At 39.8% G+C, this 15,202-nt stretch overlaps 1 protein-coding gene across 2 annotated transcripts; it reads left to right on the top strand.

Annotated features, from left to right (window-relative positions):
• The first annotated feature begins 11,824 nt into the window (after window positions 1-11,824).
• On the top strand, window positions 11,825-14,268 carry nppcl (natriuretic peptide C-like). Of its 2 annotated transcripts, none has more exons than XM_084089977.1 (3): window positions 11,825-12,252; window positions 13,339-13,468; window positions 13,545-14,268. In XM_084089977.1, exons 2-3 carry the CDS (start codon window positions 13,370-13,372, stop codon window positions 13,842-13,844), a joined length of 399 nt encoding a protein of 132 aa, XP_083946103.1. In that variant the 5' UTR covers window positions 11,825-12,252; window positions 13,339-13,369; the 3' UTR covers window positions 13,845-14,268. The 2 variants fall into 2 exon arrangements, with proteins under 2 accessions (XP_083946103.1, XP_083946102.1); XM_084089976.1 differs by having other exon boundaries at window positions 11,839-12,252; window positions 13,230-13,468.
• The last annotated feature ends 934 nt before the right edge of the window (window positions 14,269-15,202 follow it).

Below are 15,202 nucleotides of genomic sequence, written 5' to 3'. Positions count from 1 at the left end.
TGTAGTCATGGTGACGCACTTATCGTATTGTGCATCGTGAAGCCCTGAGCTCGTAACCTCCGAACTGCGATGTTTTCTCTCTGCTTGCATGAGATCCTTCTGTCTCCACAAAAGATGGCCCAAAACACCACAATTATCACCACTTGTTCCTCCCAGAGCTGTTAATTCTGTTGAAATGAAGCGCATGTGTAGGCAAAGCGTTCATTTTAATCACATTGCAGTGATTGCATACAAGGAGATAATTTAAGGTTGTGCCTGAAGGGTAAACGAAGCCATTCAGCAGGCCTGTGGGTAAAGCGGTTTAGATCAGACTGGTTTGACACCCCACTGATTAAGTGGTATTGTTGAAGGATAATTATCATGATCACCTGAACATATGATTGCAGGGGTTGGAGTGTCCAGTCTATCTTTAATAAGAACTACTGCTCCTGGTTTGTACTGTTAGGATGAGTTTTTGCTTCTTGTGTATCTCCAGTATTTTCACACTAACTTTTTGATTTTGGGGGAGTTGCATCTGACACGCAGTGAAAGTGTGCACTCTTGAGTTTAGCGCCACACTCCATAACGTTGCACATCATTAAAACAATAATCATATTATTGTAAACTGCACATTACACATCCCTAATTCTTAATAACAGTAGGTGAAGTATCTGGATGACCTACTACTTCTGATGAGACTCTTAAGTGTGCTTCTAGTAGACTATCCCACGAGGCCACAGGAGAGGAGTTGACTTGGCAGAAAGTCAAAGATGTTTTAAGGCCCTTCAAAAAGAATGGAATATATTTTCTTTCTCTTTGTTTTTTTATATCAATATGGTACAGGATTATCCTATTCAAATCAATATGATAAATGTGTTGGGTAAAAAGTAATCAAATAGTAGTCCGATTATATTACCTAAAATGTGTAATGTAGGCCTATGTAATAGATTACATTACTGACTACATTTTTCATCATGTAATTTACAATCAGTAACGGATTACAGTAATACTTAAAAATGGTCACATGACAATGACTACATGACAAATGTATCCAGATTCATACTACTGACATACTATATAGAACATACTTTTTATCAGTTGCAAACACATATGATCAAATATATAATTATATTAAGTACAAACAAATTATATTAATTTAAAATATGTACTATATCGTGCATAATAAAACAAATTGAACTTTACTCACTTGATAAAGTGTTATTAATGAATTAATAATAGCCTTTTTAGTGAATAATTGAACATTACATTCTTTTTATAACTGAAATATTTGGACATTTAACACTTAAATTAACATTTAATTACATTAAAGATGATTGTGAATACATGTAGGGTAAGTGCAAATTGGTAGCCTATAACAGGGTTCCCACGGGTCCTTGAAATTCTTGGAAGTTTGGGAATCTGAAAAAAAAAAAAAAAAATTCAAGGCCCTGGAAAGTTTTTGAAAATGAACATACATAGAGACAGGTCCTTGAAATTTTTTCGAAAAAATCCATATTAATCCATCTGGTTCGCTAATGTTTTATTTCGCCAACACTTCGTGGCCTATGGTTACGTGTTTCCCGCGTGAGGTACTTTGTGTTGTACGTTGCCATGACACTCACGCGCGCAAGAAACTACTTCGATGGTAACGTTACCTCAATGTTTCACAGACACACCGTGAAACTTTGCAAAAATAGTCTGAAACCGCAGAAACGTGATGCCTGGAAAATGCTAATTTCAAGATATCTGGCTCACCAAAGAAGATTACAAAGAATGGTCCCGTATTTAAAGGTAAAATTATGTATTTTACATAGACCCACACATTAATTTGCGGGTGATTACATGTTAGCGTCTTTGTTTCCATAGCGACGGAGTCTAGAGAACATGCGCAACAATGTATCTTACAAGGTAACACGATGTAACCTTCCTCTCACTTGAAATGTGTCCCCACATTAAGTCCTTGAATTTGAGGGTATTGGACCTGGGTAGTCCTTGAAAGGTCCTTGAATTTGAAGTTAACCAAGGTGTGGGAACCCTGGTATAAACTAAGCTATTAGGCTAATCGGGTATCTGCATGCTATGCTAGAACATAAGCTAACTAATACAGACATTAATGGTCCTTATAACGTAGTTCAAACATTTATCATAACATAATTTTGTAGGAATAGTAATCAGGCCCTAAAGAGAGTACCATAGAGTTGTGCAGGTATGACGTCACTTTGTCGACCCAATAGGATTTTCCCATAGGCTTTTGGATTATCGCTAAAAACAAGCTCTGTGATCAACAAAAGTTTATGATACTTGCACGTTTTGTCCATCAAGATAATTATCACAGATGATCACAACTTTTATGAATTTTGAAGCCTAAAATACAGTCACCAGAAGTAAAAAGCTAAAGGTACACCATGGTCCCACAAATTCGGGACGATGAAGCCGGAAGTGCTTCATGAATCGAAGAAATTGCAACGCGCAATATGGCGGAATACGTCCCGGAGGTGTTGCAAATATGGTCTCCAAGTGGACAGACTTTACTTGAATTCGAGTTTGCCCCCTTTCGAGGGAGGACCAGATTTGTCCACACTAGCAAACACCCATTAACGCCCTAGCATAGCAATGTGCAAAAAAACAAATCAAAAACCTTTGCAATTGCATAGCAACACACTGACCCAAAACACCTTAGCCTTTCGAATGTTTAAGTAAACAGTTGTTTTGAAGTAAAAACTGTAGCAGAAAAACAATTTAGCACATGAAAAATAACAGCATTTCCATGGTGCATGGGGGTGTTGCCAATATGTAAATGTGCCATCCCATCCGCCCCTTTAATTTATGTTCCGCTACGATTCCCATTGCCTCAGCCTCTCTGTAGTGCATCTATGAGCATGTTTGTATGTTGTCGTGACTGTACAATTTGACCGTGTAGTTAATCCTTTTACAGCTGGGAAATGTGCCAGAGTCTTCATTATATCCTCCAGCTACCTATATCAGGAATGACTGCAGAAACGTGTAGGCCTACGCTGAAGTCTGTACCTGGGAGACGTAGCTGTCAAACTCAACTAAACCTTACCACTCAGTGTCAGCCAGGGAATAGTTAAGCCACACAAAAAAAAAGAAAGAAAAATCTACCATTCTTTGCCCACCATTCTTTCAGAAATCGTATTATATATGGCAGAATATTCAGGGTGTGAGGACGTGTTTTTGTATTCCACTGCGCTTACAATGTTTTTGTGTATAAATATGCGCATCTTGCATCTTGTTCAGCTTCTTGTGCATGAGCACTGAGTTTTTAACCTTTCAAAAAATGTGTCTCAGTCTAGACCTTGGAATTTTTTTTTATTCCACTACCCATTTTAAACGTCCCTTAAGGGCTGTTCACAAAGAACGTATTTTTGCATTCTACTGCCCAGCTTTTTCCTTTGTTTTTATATGTAAACATGCACTATGGACATGTTTGCCCATTTGCATCTTGTGTCTTTTTCAGTGTCTCGCACTTGACACAGTGTTCTAAAATAGCAGCGCCCAAAAACTTGTAACTTAAAAAAGACACATGACTAGTCTAGACCTTGTGTTTTTTCCCAATTTTACAACTCTGCATTATATTTTTAAGTGCAGAAACACGTGAAGGGGGGCCTTTCTTAAATAATGTGGTTTTGTATTCCACTGAACTGCTTTTCATAGACGGACATGTTTGGCAATTGAGCTTGCGTCGTGTGTCTTAGTGCGCATGACACTCATTCTAAAAACACAGTGTTAAAAGAAGTGCAACTTTTAAAAATGCATCTCTAGCCCAAGCATTTTTCATTCCACTACTTTGCATTTCACTTTTTTAACGCAAAAACAACTTTAAAGGCCACAAGACACAAAATAACGGTCAGTCTCCGGACTGTCGTTAAAGGTCTGTTGGCCCAGTTTTTGCGGTGTGTTCCTTACCGTTGGCATTAGTCGGATCACAGTTGGTGGCTTTTCGGCCAATTAAGCAGATTGAATTGGTGTTGAAGCCAATTCAACGCCAATTCAATTCAATCGGTGAGAAAGATCACTCTGATTGGCTGTTCAGTGCATAAGACGAAAGCGACAAAATTCCAATGCGCAATTTTTTTCATAACAACATGGCCCCTAATGACGAAATTTGAAGGCCAGTTGATCAGTATTCATAATCAAAATAGTAAGCAAGCGCTGATTTGTTTTTGTTTTTTATGACTTGTATATTATCCGCAGAGGACAAATAGAGACTACTGCCACCTGCAGGTAAGGAAAGTTATTTCGTCTCATGCAGGTGCAGATTGTACATGCCAGATGGTTGTTGGCTGTCATCTTTGTGGTGTGTTCATCCCAACTTTTTGTGCCAGAAGAAGATGACAAGAGGCGGCAATACAGTCTGCTTTCATCGCTGCTTGTTCTTTGATGTCGGCTTGATGTCACACCTTCCACTTTTCTTGACAATATTTCAGCAGTAAATATGTGTACTGTTCAGTCCGTTGGCTGCTTAGAATCCAAACAAGTGATGTCAGATTTGAAAATGAAACTTTTTAGTGAATCTTTTCAAAAGATTCTTTTCAAAAGACTCTCTTTTCAAAAGGTTATTTTTAGTGAATCAATCCAAATGATAATGTTATCAGTTTAAATTGAATGGAATGGCTCCAGCATAAATGACTCCATTTAATGTAACATGCCATAAATTATAATACCACAACATGTTTCTGCTTGCTGCTTGCAGCCCTTAATATGAACATCATAGTTTGTTGATCTGTCTTTGCTCAATTTTGTTTTGCACACAGGGAAGTCTTGAGGTCTGTCAGTTACAGCTGGCTCTGACAGAAACATTACCCATCTCAGGCCTTCACATCCTCTTTCTTTCTACATCTCACTCCAAACTTTCTGAACTCAAAAACCTTTATTTTGAAATTTAGTGCTCTTCTCAGGGTCTGGTGTCCTCTCACCCACCCACACGCCTACACAGATGAATCTGCCCACTCTTATTTCTCACCATACATGCATACACACACACACACTGCTAGATTCCCTGCCTACAGAACTACAGAAAACACACATACTCACATGTACCACCTTCGCCTCTTTCTCTCACTCAGAGGTGACACGCTGGTGGGCTCTAGCCGCTCTACCATACCCTCATTTTTCATACTTGTCTCATCCCTCTCTTTTCGCCTACCCATCCTCCTACACACCTTCTCTCTAGTGCTAGCGTTCTCTCTCTGTCTCGCTTTGGCTCTTTCTCTGTCTCTTGAGTGACAGTCAGAGAGGACTGTAGAGGCCAATTACTCTTCTGCTGTTTTGGTGAGTGTGTTATATAAAATAAGAGCACCTTCTGCTGTCTGCAAGAGGCAGACATGTCTACTTCTGTGTGCGAGTCTGCATTCACGTCCTGCTTCTGGGATAAACTTTTCGAATCACCTAGAATATTTCTTTGTATTAGTTTAGATTTTAAAGGGGCCTTATAATAGCTGATGTTCTGAGTTCTAATTAATAGAGGTTTTCAAAGAATAAACTCACACACCCCAAGTGTCACTAGGGGTCCACAGAGAAAATAAAAAGTTTTTTTTTTTTTTTACAGAAATATATAATTTTGCCTTCGTCAAAGTTAGCATGCAAACTTAAATAAAAATTATAATCAAATAGCTATTTTTGTTTCGCAGTCACTTCGGTCCCAATTATCATTAAATGTTGAAGACTTTCTTAAAAGGATAGTTCACCCAAAAATTCAAAGTCTGTCATCATTTACTCACCTTCATGTTGTTTGGTTACAATATAAACATTCTTCAAAACTTAAAAGCAGTAGCATGAACGATCATGAGATGCGCATCATACTCATTGCTGGAGAACTACTGGAAGCCTGCATTAAAAACTATTTGTTACAGATGTAAGATTAAATCCATAAAGTGTAGGTTTTTTTATTATTATTATTTCATTATTGCACTCTTGAGTGATTGTATTTCCTGTCTGCTTTGATGCATTTTGAGAAATGCAAAATCTGGGGCCTGGGACATCATAGGGCCACTCTTAGTAGAAAAGGTTCTATACGGTTCTGTCAAGCACTTTAAATATAGAAATAATAAATACAAATTTAATAAATAATGACAAAAAAAACAAAAAAAATTCACGGACACACCAGGTTCCACCGGCACTCCCTCACAATGATCCCTGTCACCAGAGTACTGATCACCTGCACCTGTCATCCATTAGCACAGCAAGCAATGCACTACATAAGCACACACCTCAGCCTCAATCTTTGTCTGTTCTCCAATACTGATAGACGACTAAACCCATGCTGAACTTACCTGTGCGTTATCTACCTGAGAAGATTCTAGTTTCTGTGCTTCAGTTCCAAGTTCTCCTCTCCAGCTCCTGTCTCCAGAGTTCTTCTCTCTCATCTCTGTGCACTTCCCATATCACAATGGATCTCACCTGTCACTGGCAACTGAGGTGTGTGCTATCCATATTCCTGCCCATCCTTCCGTCTGTTTCACTGGCTCTATGAAAGACAGAAATGGACTGTGTCATATTCATCCTAGATCACCTTTCTCCACTGCATTGCCACTCTCTTTACTTACTTACCTGCATTGCTCACTGTTGTTTAAATAAACTTGTTCACTTACATCTATTCTCTCTGAGTCTGCATATCGTTACAGAAGACGAGACCATATACTCACCAGCAGCATGAGCAATCCAAATCCCGATCCTTTCCAGGACACCATTGATGGTCTTCAACCACCTCAGTGTCCGCACACGCTCATCACTTCTTCAACTACTGTTATCGCCAGTCCCATGGTCAATCCAGCACCCTACTCTGGTTCAGCATAGGACTGCAATGGGTTTCTCCTCCAATGGTCACTGGCTCTGGAGATGGAGCCACAACAATTCCCCACAGAAAAGGCTAAAGTATCCTTCATCATTTCTCTGCTGATGGGGTGAGCACTCCAATTGGCGGAAAGAATTTGGCATCAGGATAGCCCTGTGACTCAATCCTTGAACACTTTCGTGGCTCACTTCCGTGAAGTATGTGGAAAATCTGTGGGAGATTCCAGTATTGGTGAGTAACTGTATCATCTGCAACAAGGAAATAGCTCTATTAACGATTATGGCTTACATTTCCATACTTTAGCTGCTGCAAGCGGATCGAATGAGCACTTGCTCCTCACCACTTACTGTCAAGGGCTCAAGCCTAAACTGCGGCTGCATCTCGATGCATACGATGATGCCATGGGATTAGAGAAATTCGTCCAACTTTCCATCAGAGTCGCTCATTTTGTGCAGGGCTGTATGGAACACCAACAGGGTCAGTAAGCCTACCCACTTCCCCACCAACCAGAGTATGTCAGCTCTCCAGACCCAAGTTGAGTCCACCCATCTAACTCAGGCTGAGTGGCAACATTGCCTGACCCTGCCTGTACTGTGGTGTTAAGGGGCATGTCATAAATCACTGCCCCATTCGTCCACCTCATCCAGTGGTGAGTTCCGTAAATAATATTAATTCTCATTTATCACCACTTATCTCCATTGTGTCCCTTACTGCCTCAGATGTCTCCTTTTCAGTTAATGCCCTCATTGACAGTGGGTCAGCCGGCAGTTCCATTTCCGGGAAGCTCTGCCGCCACCTCAAACTCACAAGTACAAACAAAGTCTGTTACAAGGTCCATTCCATAATGGGAAGACCACTCAGCTGACAACAAGTATGCTTCAGTGTTGGACCAGTGTTGCTACGCGTAGGACTCGAATTCCTGATTCTGGAGAACTCCACAGCTGACATCGTCCCAGGGCGCCCTTGGCTCATTGAACACCATCCGGTTCTGTCTTGGTCCACAGGCAAAGTCCTGAAGTGGGGTGAGAAATGTTTCCCAACATGTTTCCCAGAATTACCTCTCCCCTCGAGCTCACCAGTCAAGACCCTACCTGTCCTTTCCACTTTGATAGAGTGCTCTCTAGAGAAACAATCAGTTGATGTTCCTGCTGATTACAGTGACATAACCCTTCAGTGACGTATTTTGCCCAAGACAAACCTCCCATTTACCACCTCACAGACCATGGGACTGCGCTATTGACCTCACACCGGGTGAGCCAGTGCCCCGTGACAAAATATACCCACTCTACATTCCTGAACAGAAGGCCATGGAGGAGTATATTCAGGAGGCTCTTCAACAGGGACACATCCATCCTTCTACCTCCACTGCTGCATTGAGTTTTTTTTTTGAGGAAAAGAAGGACGGCGGCTTGAGGCCGTGCATTGATTATCGGGCACTTAACAAGATCACTGTGAAATTCCGCTATCCACTTACCCTCGTCCTAGCGGCCCTGGAACATGTTTACCAAGTTGGACCTCCGAAGTGCCTACAACCTCATCTGGATACGTGAGGGAGACAAATAGAAGACCATTTTTGTGACCTCTACAGGCCACTATGAGTACTGCATCATGCAGTATGGCCAGATCAACGCCGTATCAACTCCGTATTCCAGGATTTTATGCATGAAGTGCTCTGGGAGTACCTCCACCGGTTTGTACTAATCTACATTGATAACATCCTTGTTCACTCCTAGAGCTTGCCTGAAAATCGCCAGCACGTTTAGGATGTCCTCCAACGCCTGAGAGAGTTCAACCTGTTCCGGAGAAATGTCTGTTCCATCAACCCTCAGTGCAGTTCTTGTTATACAACATCAGTAAAGATGGTATTCAGATGGTATCTCATTTGAAAACACCTCCATTAAAATGTCACATTAATGTTTAGTTCATAGCCATGTTCTGTTTTGTTTTATTGTCATTATCTGTTTAGCTTCTGGTTTGTTATGGTTTCTAATTAGTGCACACCTGTTCACTGTTCTGTTGATTATCATTCCTTATGTATTGAAGCCCTCAGTTACCTAAGTTCGGTGTTTGTAGTTAAAGTTGGTATATGTGTAGTGTTCTTGCTATTTGTAGGAATTAAACTCTTGTGCCCGCCTTGAAAACAGAGCCAGGGCACTTGCCAGAGCCCGAGCCCATCACGGTCTGTTCAGGTGTGTGAGCCAGTGTCTTGAAGAAAAATGCTACCTATCAGGTTGTGCTACCATTACTATATTTGCATTGTTTTAAGAGTATGGTTTGGACCACATCACACGACATGAATGTTATGCGGGATTAAGAAATGTTTCCTGGTCTACCATCCACGTTAGTCTCATCCAGTTCCAAGTCATCTCAGTCTCTGCTAGTCCAGCGCAGACATTGCCACTTTATTTCCACTGGTTCAGGCCAGCCTCAAGTCTTCTTTGCCCAGCTCCAAGTCACCTTTGTCACCATTGGCGCTACCCAGCTCCATGTTGCCTTCATCACCATTGCCCAATTCCAAGTCTCCGTCACGGATGTTCGCTCCCCACCTCCCTCTCCTTCACCTTTGCCTAAGCCAGGGGTGTCCAAATCACCAATCAGTGATTAGCTCCAACTTGCTTCAACGCCCCTGCCTGGAAGTTTCTAGTATCTAGTAGAAAGACCTTGATTAGCTGGTTCAGGTTTGTTTAATTGGGGTTGGAGCTGAACTCTGCTGGACAGTGGCCTTCCAGGGGCAGGATTGGACACCCCTGGCCTAAGCCATCTAGTTCCTCTGCCTCACCTCTGTTGTCTCCCTTCAGCCCCCAGGCTCCTCCTGCCTGGGACTTTCCACTCATCAGCTCTGCCATGGCCTGTGGATCCCTGAGCTCCAACTCAAGCCTCTGGCCCCAGACTCCTCCATGACCCTCCAACATGACTCAACGCTTCCTCGGCTCCACCATGGTCTGTCACTCCTCAGGCTCTGCTGGGCTACCTTGTCCCTCTGGCTCCACCTTGGTCTATCATTGCTCTGGCTCCGCCTCAGACTTCCAAGTCTTCAGCCTCCGGTTCCACCATTGAATTTAGGCACACCGACCTCCACCCAGTTCTGCCAAGCCCACGCCTCCACCAAACACGTTGTTTCCTCTATCGGCCGGGCTGTGTGTAGCATCTAAACCTCTACATATATCCTTCTGAAGGATCCCAGTGTTAGAAATAAGCAACTAAAGATCCCTGATCATTTCAGTTCAAATTTCACAATATGGTGTGATACGTTGCAGTGTGTAATACAGGTTTTGCAGAGGCTGTTATAGAAGGATGGGGCAGCACAAATTATATCAGACCGGAAAGAAAAGTGTTGCAAAGTGCTGTTACTCATTTAATTTGTGAATATGCAAGGTAAAGGTAAAGCAGCAAAATAAATTTTAATTATTACTGAAAGTGGTCAAATACTAAATGATGACTTTTTAAATAGAAAAAACATGACTTTTTGACAACTTGTATATGTGGTACATTTTAATTTGACTGATATCTGTAATTAGAGTAAATAAGCACTGTAATGTAAATAAATTAGATCTTGTAAATGGCTCTGTTGCTAGGTTCCTGCTGGATTGGTTGCTAGTGGCAGCAGCTGGCTGGATAAACCTGCGATCCTTCGCAGTGTGAGAAACTCAGACAGGGTACACAACCGTAAAAACACTGGCTTCAACCTGATCAAACACAAGAGCCCCTCTGGACACTGATGCTTTTATGAAGCCAGGGATACCTCAGTGTGTGTGTGTGTGTGTGTGTGTGTTTTCTACAAGCGACTATTACTGTGTTAGAACACTGTTGTGTCTGTATGATGAGAGTTGGATCATAAATTAATCGTATATTGTGTTTGTGCTGTGGTAAAGGGAAATGATTGTGTTAGGTTGTGATATTGCATTATATCAACACGTTTAAGGTTGTATTTGTGCTTGAATTAAGTCAGTGGTTCTCAACCTTTTGACTACAAGGCCTCCATTGTCCACAACAATATTTGAAGGTCCCCCTAGCCCTAGTTTTGTTTTTAAAACATTTATTTAATATATGGGTATATTTTATAAATAATATAATTAATATAATATAAAATAATACAATTAACAAATAATTAATTTAAATGAATTTCAGGATTCCAGAAGTCTATCTATCTATCTATCCTATATTTTTTGTTTTATTGAAATTAAAATACATATAAAAAATTACAATAATATTATAATTACGCTTTTTTTACGAATGTTTTTAGTCCCCATGAGGAAAACATCTTATAAATCATACTAAGTGATGTCTCTTGAAAATGCAGAAAGTTTTATGTGATGGGTGGGTTTGGGTTTAAGGGTAGGGGATTGAATATACAATCTGTACAGTATAAAAATCATTGTATCTATGGGTTAGGGTCCCATTAAACATGAAAACCCAAAGTGTGTGTGTGTGTATGCGCGCATGTGCATACGCGTGTGTAGGCTCTTGTATCATGTTCTTGAGGCCGGGGGGAGCGGTAAGCAGATGGCACTGGCAGACTGTGATGGCACTCACAGAGAGAGAAAAAAAGAAAGCAAAGACATTTCTCACAGTGACCCACAAGAGCGGATTAATGGGGGAAAAATCAAGGTTTCATATTCAATAAATGACCTCTAATGCAAATGCACTTTAAAATGTAGCTTTATTCTCATGCAATTCTGATGATGGACATCGATCATGAGTTTAGGACTCAAGTATTTGCTTTACATGTGCGAATGACACAGGAACAGCAAGAAATGCCTCTTTCCTATCCAAACAGACATTGAAAGCTCTATATATCTCCTTGAGTTGAGTACACCAAAAAAGTGTTGGCATCCTCTCAACAGACACAATATTCTGCCAGCCTGTGGTGCTTTTGGCAGCCAAAGTCGCACCTTGCAAACAGAAGGATGCAAGGGGACAAGAGATGGATGGATGTGGAATGAATAAAGGAAGGATGAGATCATTTAAAGTAGAGGGCGGAGGAGAGCAACACCTGGTTGTGGTGCCCTGCATTTGTGTCACGATTTCTTTTGTGATGTGCGTGCATATGACGTCATATTCCAGGCAGAAGGTGGCATCCCCATGCCTGATCACCCCGACAACATCAAACAACCCCTCGATACCTCTGACATCATCCGAGAGGCATTAAGATGAGGAGAGAGAGAAAAGGGAGGGAAAAGAGGTGTGTGTGGTATGAGTGGAAGGGGGGCCGAGCAAAGCATATATAGATACCTCATGCTTACTATTAACAAGCTCACACAAACACACACTGACATACAAACACCACTCGCATTAAATCACATTCCTGCACTCAGAGGAAGGAAGAGAGAGGAAAGGGAAAGACAGGGATGCTCTTAGCAGGTGCCAAAAACTGAGAGAAACGAGAAAGGGAGAGAGAGAGGGATGGAGCAGGACTAAAGCATTCAGTCAAGTTTTAGAAGATCCTCGAACTATTATTGGTGAGTAAAACAAAACTTTATCTAATGATTTTTATGTGAAAATTGTGGAACCAAATTTAACAGGTCAGATTTTTTATCATGAATTTTACTAAATACCAAATTTGACTGAACTTGTATAACTTATTAACTATATCTTTTTTAGATATATATCATTAAGACTTCATTACTTCAAATTTTTTCTGCACAGCATATGGGTGAATCTAAAACCTGTCCGGGGTCATATTTTACCCCAAAATAAAAAGAATATTATATTTTGTTTACAGAAAACAAAGGAACTTTTTTTTTTTTTTTTTCATTGTTAGTCATATTATATCATTATTTTTATGAAAATGTAGCTCTCCCTCAAATTCTCATTACCGTAATGCAAAAACAAACAAATAAATACTTTTTTTAATCGTTCTTATTCCTGTAATGTGAAAAAGTTTATATTATATGGGTTTTTTATACATCATAGAAGTAGTATTTGTTGTACTTTATCTTTATCCTGATTTAAATCATTGTCGTTTTTAGTGTACTGAATTAAACTAATCTAATGAGAATAATTTTTGTAATGGAAAATACAAAAAAAAGGAGGAGATGTATTTACATGAAAATGTCAACAACAACAAAATCCTACAATGACCTGGATTTGTCTTTTATCTTATTTTATTTTATTGTTTTATTTACTGTATAATTTAAAAATGTTATTTAACATGTTATTTAAATGTTCATTTAATATTTAAATGTTATTTTATTTAGTTGTTTATATAGCCTAAAACAAAATAGCATTTTGGAGTGCACTATAAGATTACAGTCAGTGATAAAAAATAACAACAAATCTTGTTGTGTACAAGATGCTATTTTATTTTATAATCTAAATCATTATAATAAAAATATCTGTGTAGCTGAATTTGTTCAAACTGTTTGCAAAAAATGCATGACAATAACACAAACTAACCTCTTTCTGTGTTTTGTGTTTCTTTGTATGTACTGTGTAGTATTTTCTGCAGAATATTTTTTTGTTCGTATTCCCATGCGTCTCTCTCCTTTATCTGTGTTTGAGTGTATTCATCTAAAACCGTTCATCTAAATCCCGACTCGCATTAGTGGTGTATCCGGGGCCAATATCACTTGCACCATGCTGTGCTCCTCTGTATTTGTGGTGCTTCTAGTCCTTCTGGCCAATCCGGTGCCGGGCCACACCCGAGCCCTGCACACCCCTCACAAAGCCATGCAGGTGGGCTTCCTCAGTACTTGTACACGTATATTTTATAAACAGCCATTGAAACATGTTTCCTATCTCTACAATGCAGGTCATTGAGCAGTTTCTTGAGCGCTACAATGATCTCTTGACCCTTGATGATCTTGAGAACCTCACGAGTGACCAGTCGGAGGATCCCATGCAGACCTTCAGCTCTGGGCTAAAGGTTGCAGAATATCCCAAGTGGATTGACATACCTATGCAGAGCGAGAATGCCTGGCTCCGCCTATTGAGAGGGGCTTTGGCCAATCAGAAGCGAGCTCCACCTGACCGGTTGCGGAGGGGATGGAATCGAGGCTGTTTTGGCCTGAAACTGGACCGGATCGGCTCTATGAGTGGCCTCGGCTGCTAATGACGAACTGAGAGATGGACCGAGACGATGAGATGACTGTTGTCCTGCTTAGCTTTAGGTAGAGGTCATTACCAAACTCTTGTCTGGTCTGGGACCCTGTGAAAAGTGCTGTACATAGGTGGACAAATTCATTATATCGTGTCTTTCAATATACTTATTTTTACATTGGATTTAAAGTTACATGTTGTTTAGCTGTATTTGTATATTTATTTCCTAAGGAAGGAAGCAAAGTGTATTACTTGTTCCTTGAGATATATAGATGAGCTACACTGTCCTTCACTTTTGATATTCTACTAGTAGTTTATTAGTGAACAAAAGTTTAAAAGTTGATGTAGTCTCAAAAAATGCATGATTTATAGAACGTAAACATATACTGCTCACCTTCTGTACTTTTTGCATGAATAAAGATTCTCCTATCATGTTTCTTTTTGGATTCTGCATGAATCTTAATTGCGTTCCCTGGTCATAAAGTGTTTCTATTATGCTTTTCTAAACCCAGGTTGTTCTCCCACACACTGCAAATCAAGGAGTTCCACCTGTTTCTGTATAATTTATTTTCTTATGCGCTAAGCAAATATGCAAATTGGAAGAGTGTGGCAGGATTTTCATCCTTAATTCAGTTTTAATCAGCTCGCATTGTTCAAGGACACGCAGGCTGACATACATCCACATCCTTCTGTGACAAGGAGTGCGAAGCCTAGGGTTTAGTGGTGCAAGCTATTTCATTTTAATTAAGGAACTTAATAATTACTCAAGGAAAAAAATTATTGAACAATGTGATGTACTATTAACAATCATTGTAAATGGGTTAAAACAGCACTGCTCTACATTTTTCTTAAGCAGAATTATTTCCTCTTCCAATGCCGAGTCTCACATACATCCACTGAATCATTTGGGAACTGCATGAAAAATCCCTTCAATTCTTACCACTAAATCAGCCTGTGAAATGGATGTGGGTGTTAGGATTATGGCTTGTGTGAAAAAAAAAAAAAAAAACCTTACTATGTTTAGCCATACAATCTTAACTTGAACTACATATTTTCTAAGTAAAGGAATAAATTCTCTTTCTATGAACTGAATGGTGTTATATGTCAGCCATAAGTAATAAGTATCTGGCGCTAACAATGCTTAAAATAATTTGGTGAATCAATCTGTTATGATGATCTCTGTCCTCTTTTCAATCCTTTATTTTTACAGTATATGATTTAATATAAAATTAATTTATTGATTTTTGTTAAACTACCCCAAAGTGAGTATAAAGCTATGGCGTTTTTATAGGTGTTCTTTTATCTGCAAAACTTTACAGGGACATTTCATTAAAAAAAAAATCTGTCATTATTCACAATTATATTAATGTC

This window comes from Abramis brama, assembly GCF_963993115.1.
Source record: "Abramis brama genome assembly, chromosome: 17".
Lineage (NCBI taxonomy): Eukaryota > Metazoa > Chordata > Actinopteri > Cypriniformes > Leuciscidae > Abramis > Abramis brama.
The sequence above is the reverse complement of the archived record's forward strand: the minus strand, read 5'-3'. Positions and strand labels throughout refer to the sequence as shown.

Coding starts and splice junctions, on each gene's coding strand:
- nppcl (XM_084089977.1), top strand. CDS start 13,370: ATGCTGTGCTCCTCTGTATTTGTGGTGCTTCTAGTCCTTCTGGCCAAT. Junction 13,469..13,544: donor CCCCTCACAAAGCCATGCAG/GTGGGCTTCCTC, acceptor TCTACAATGCAG/GTCATTGAGCAGTTTCTTGA.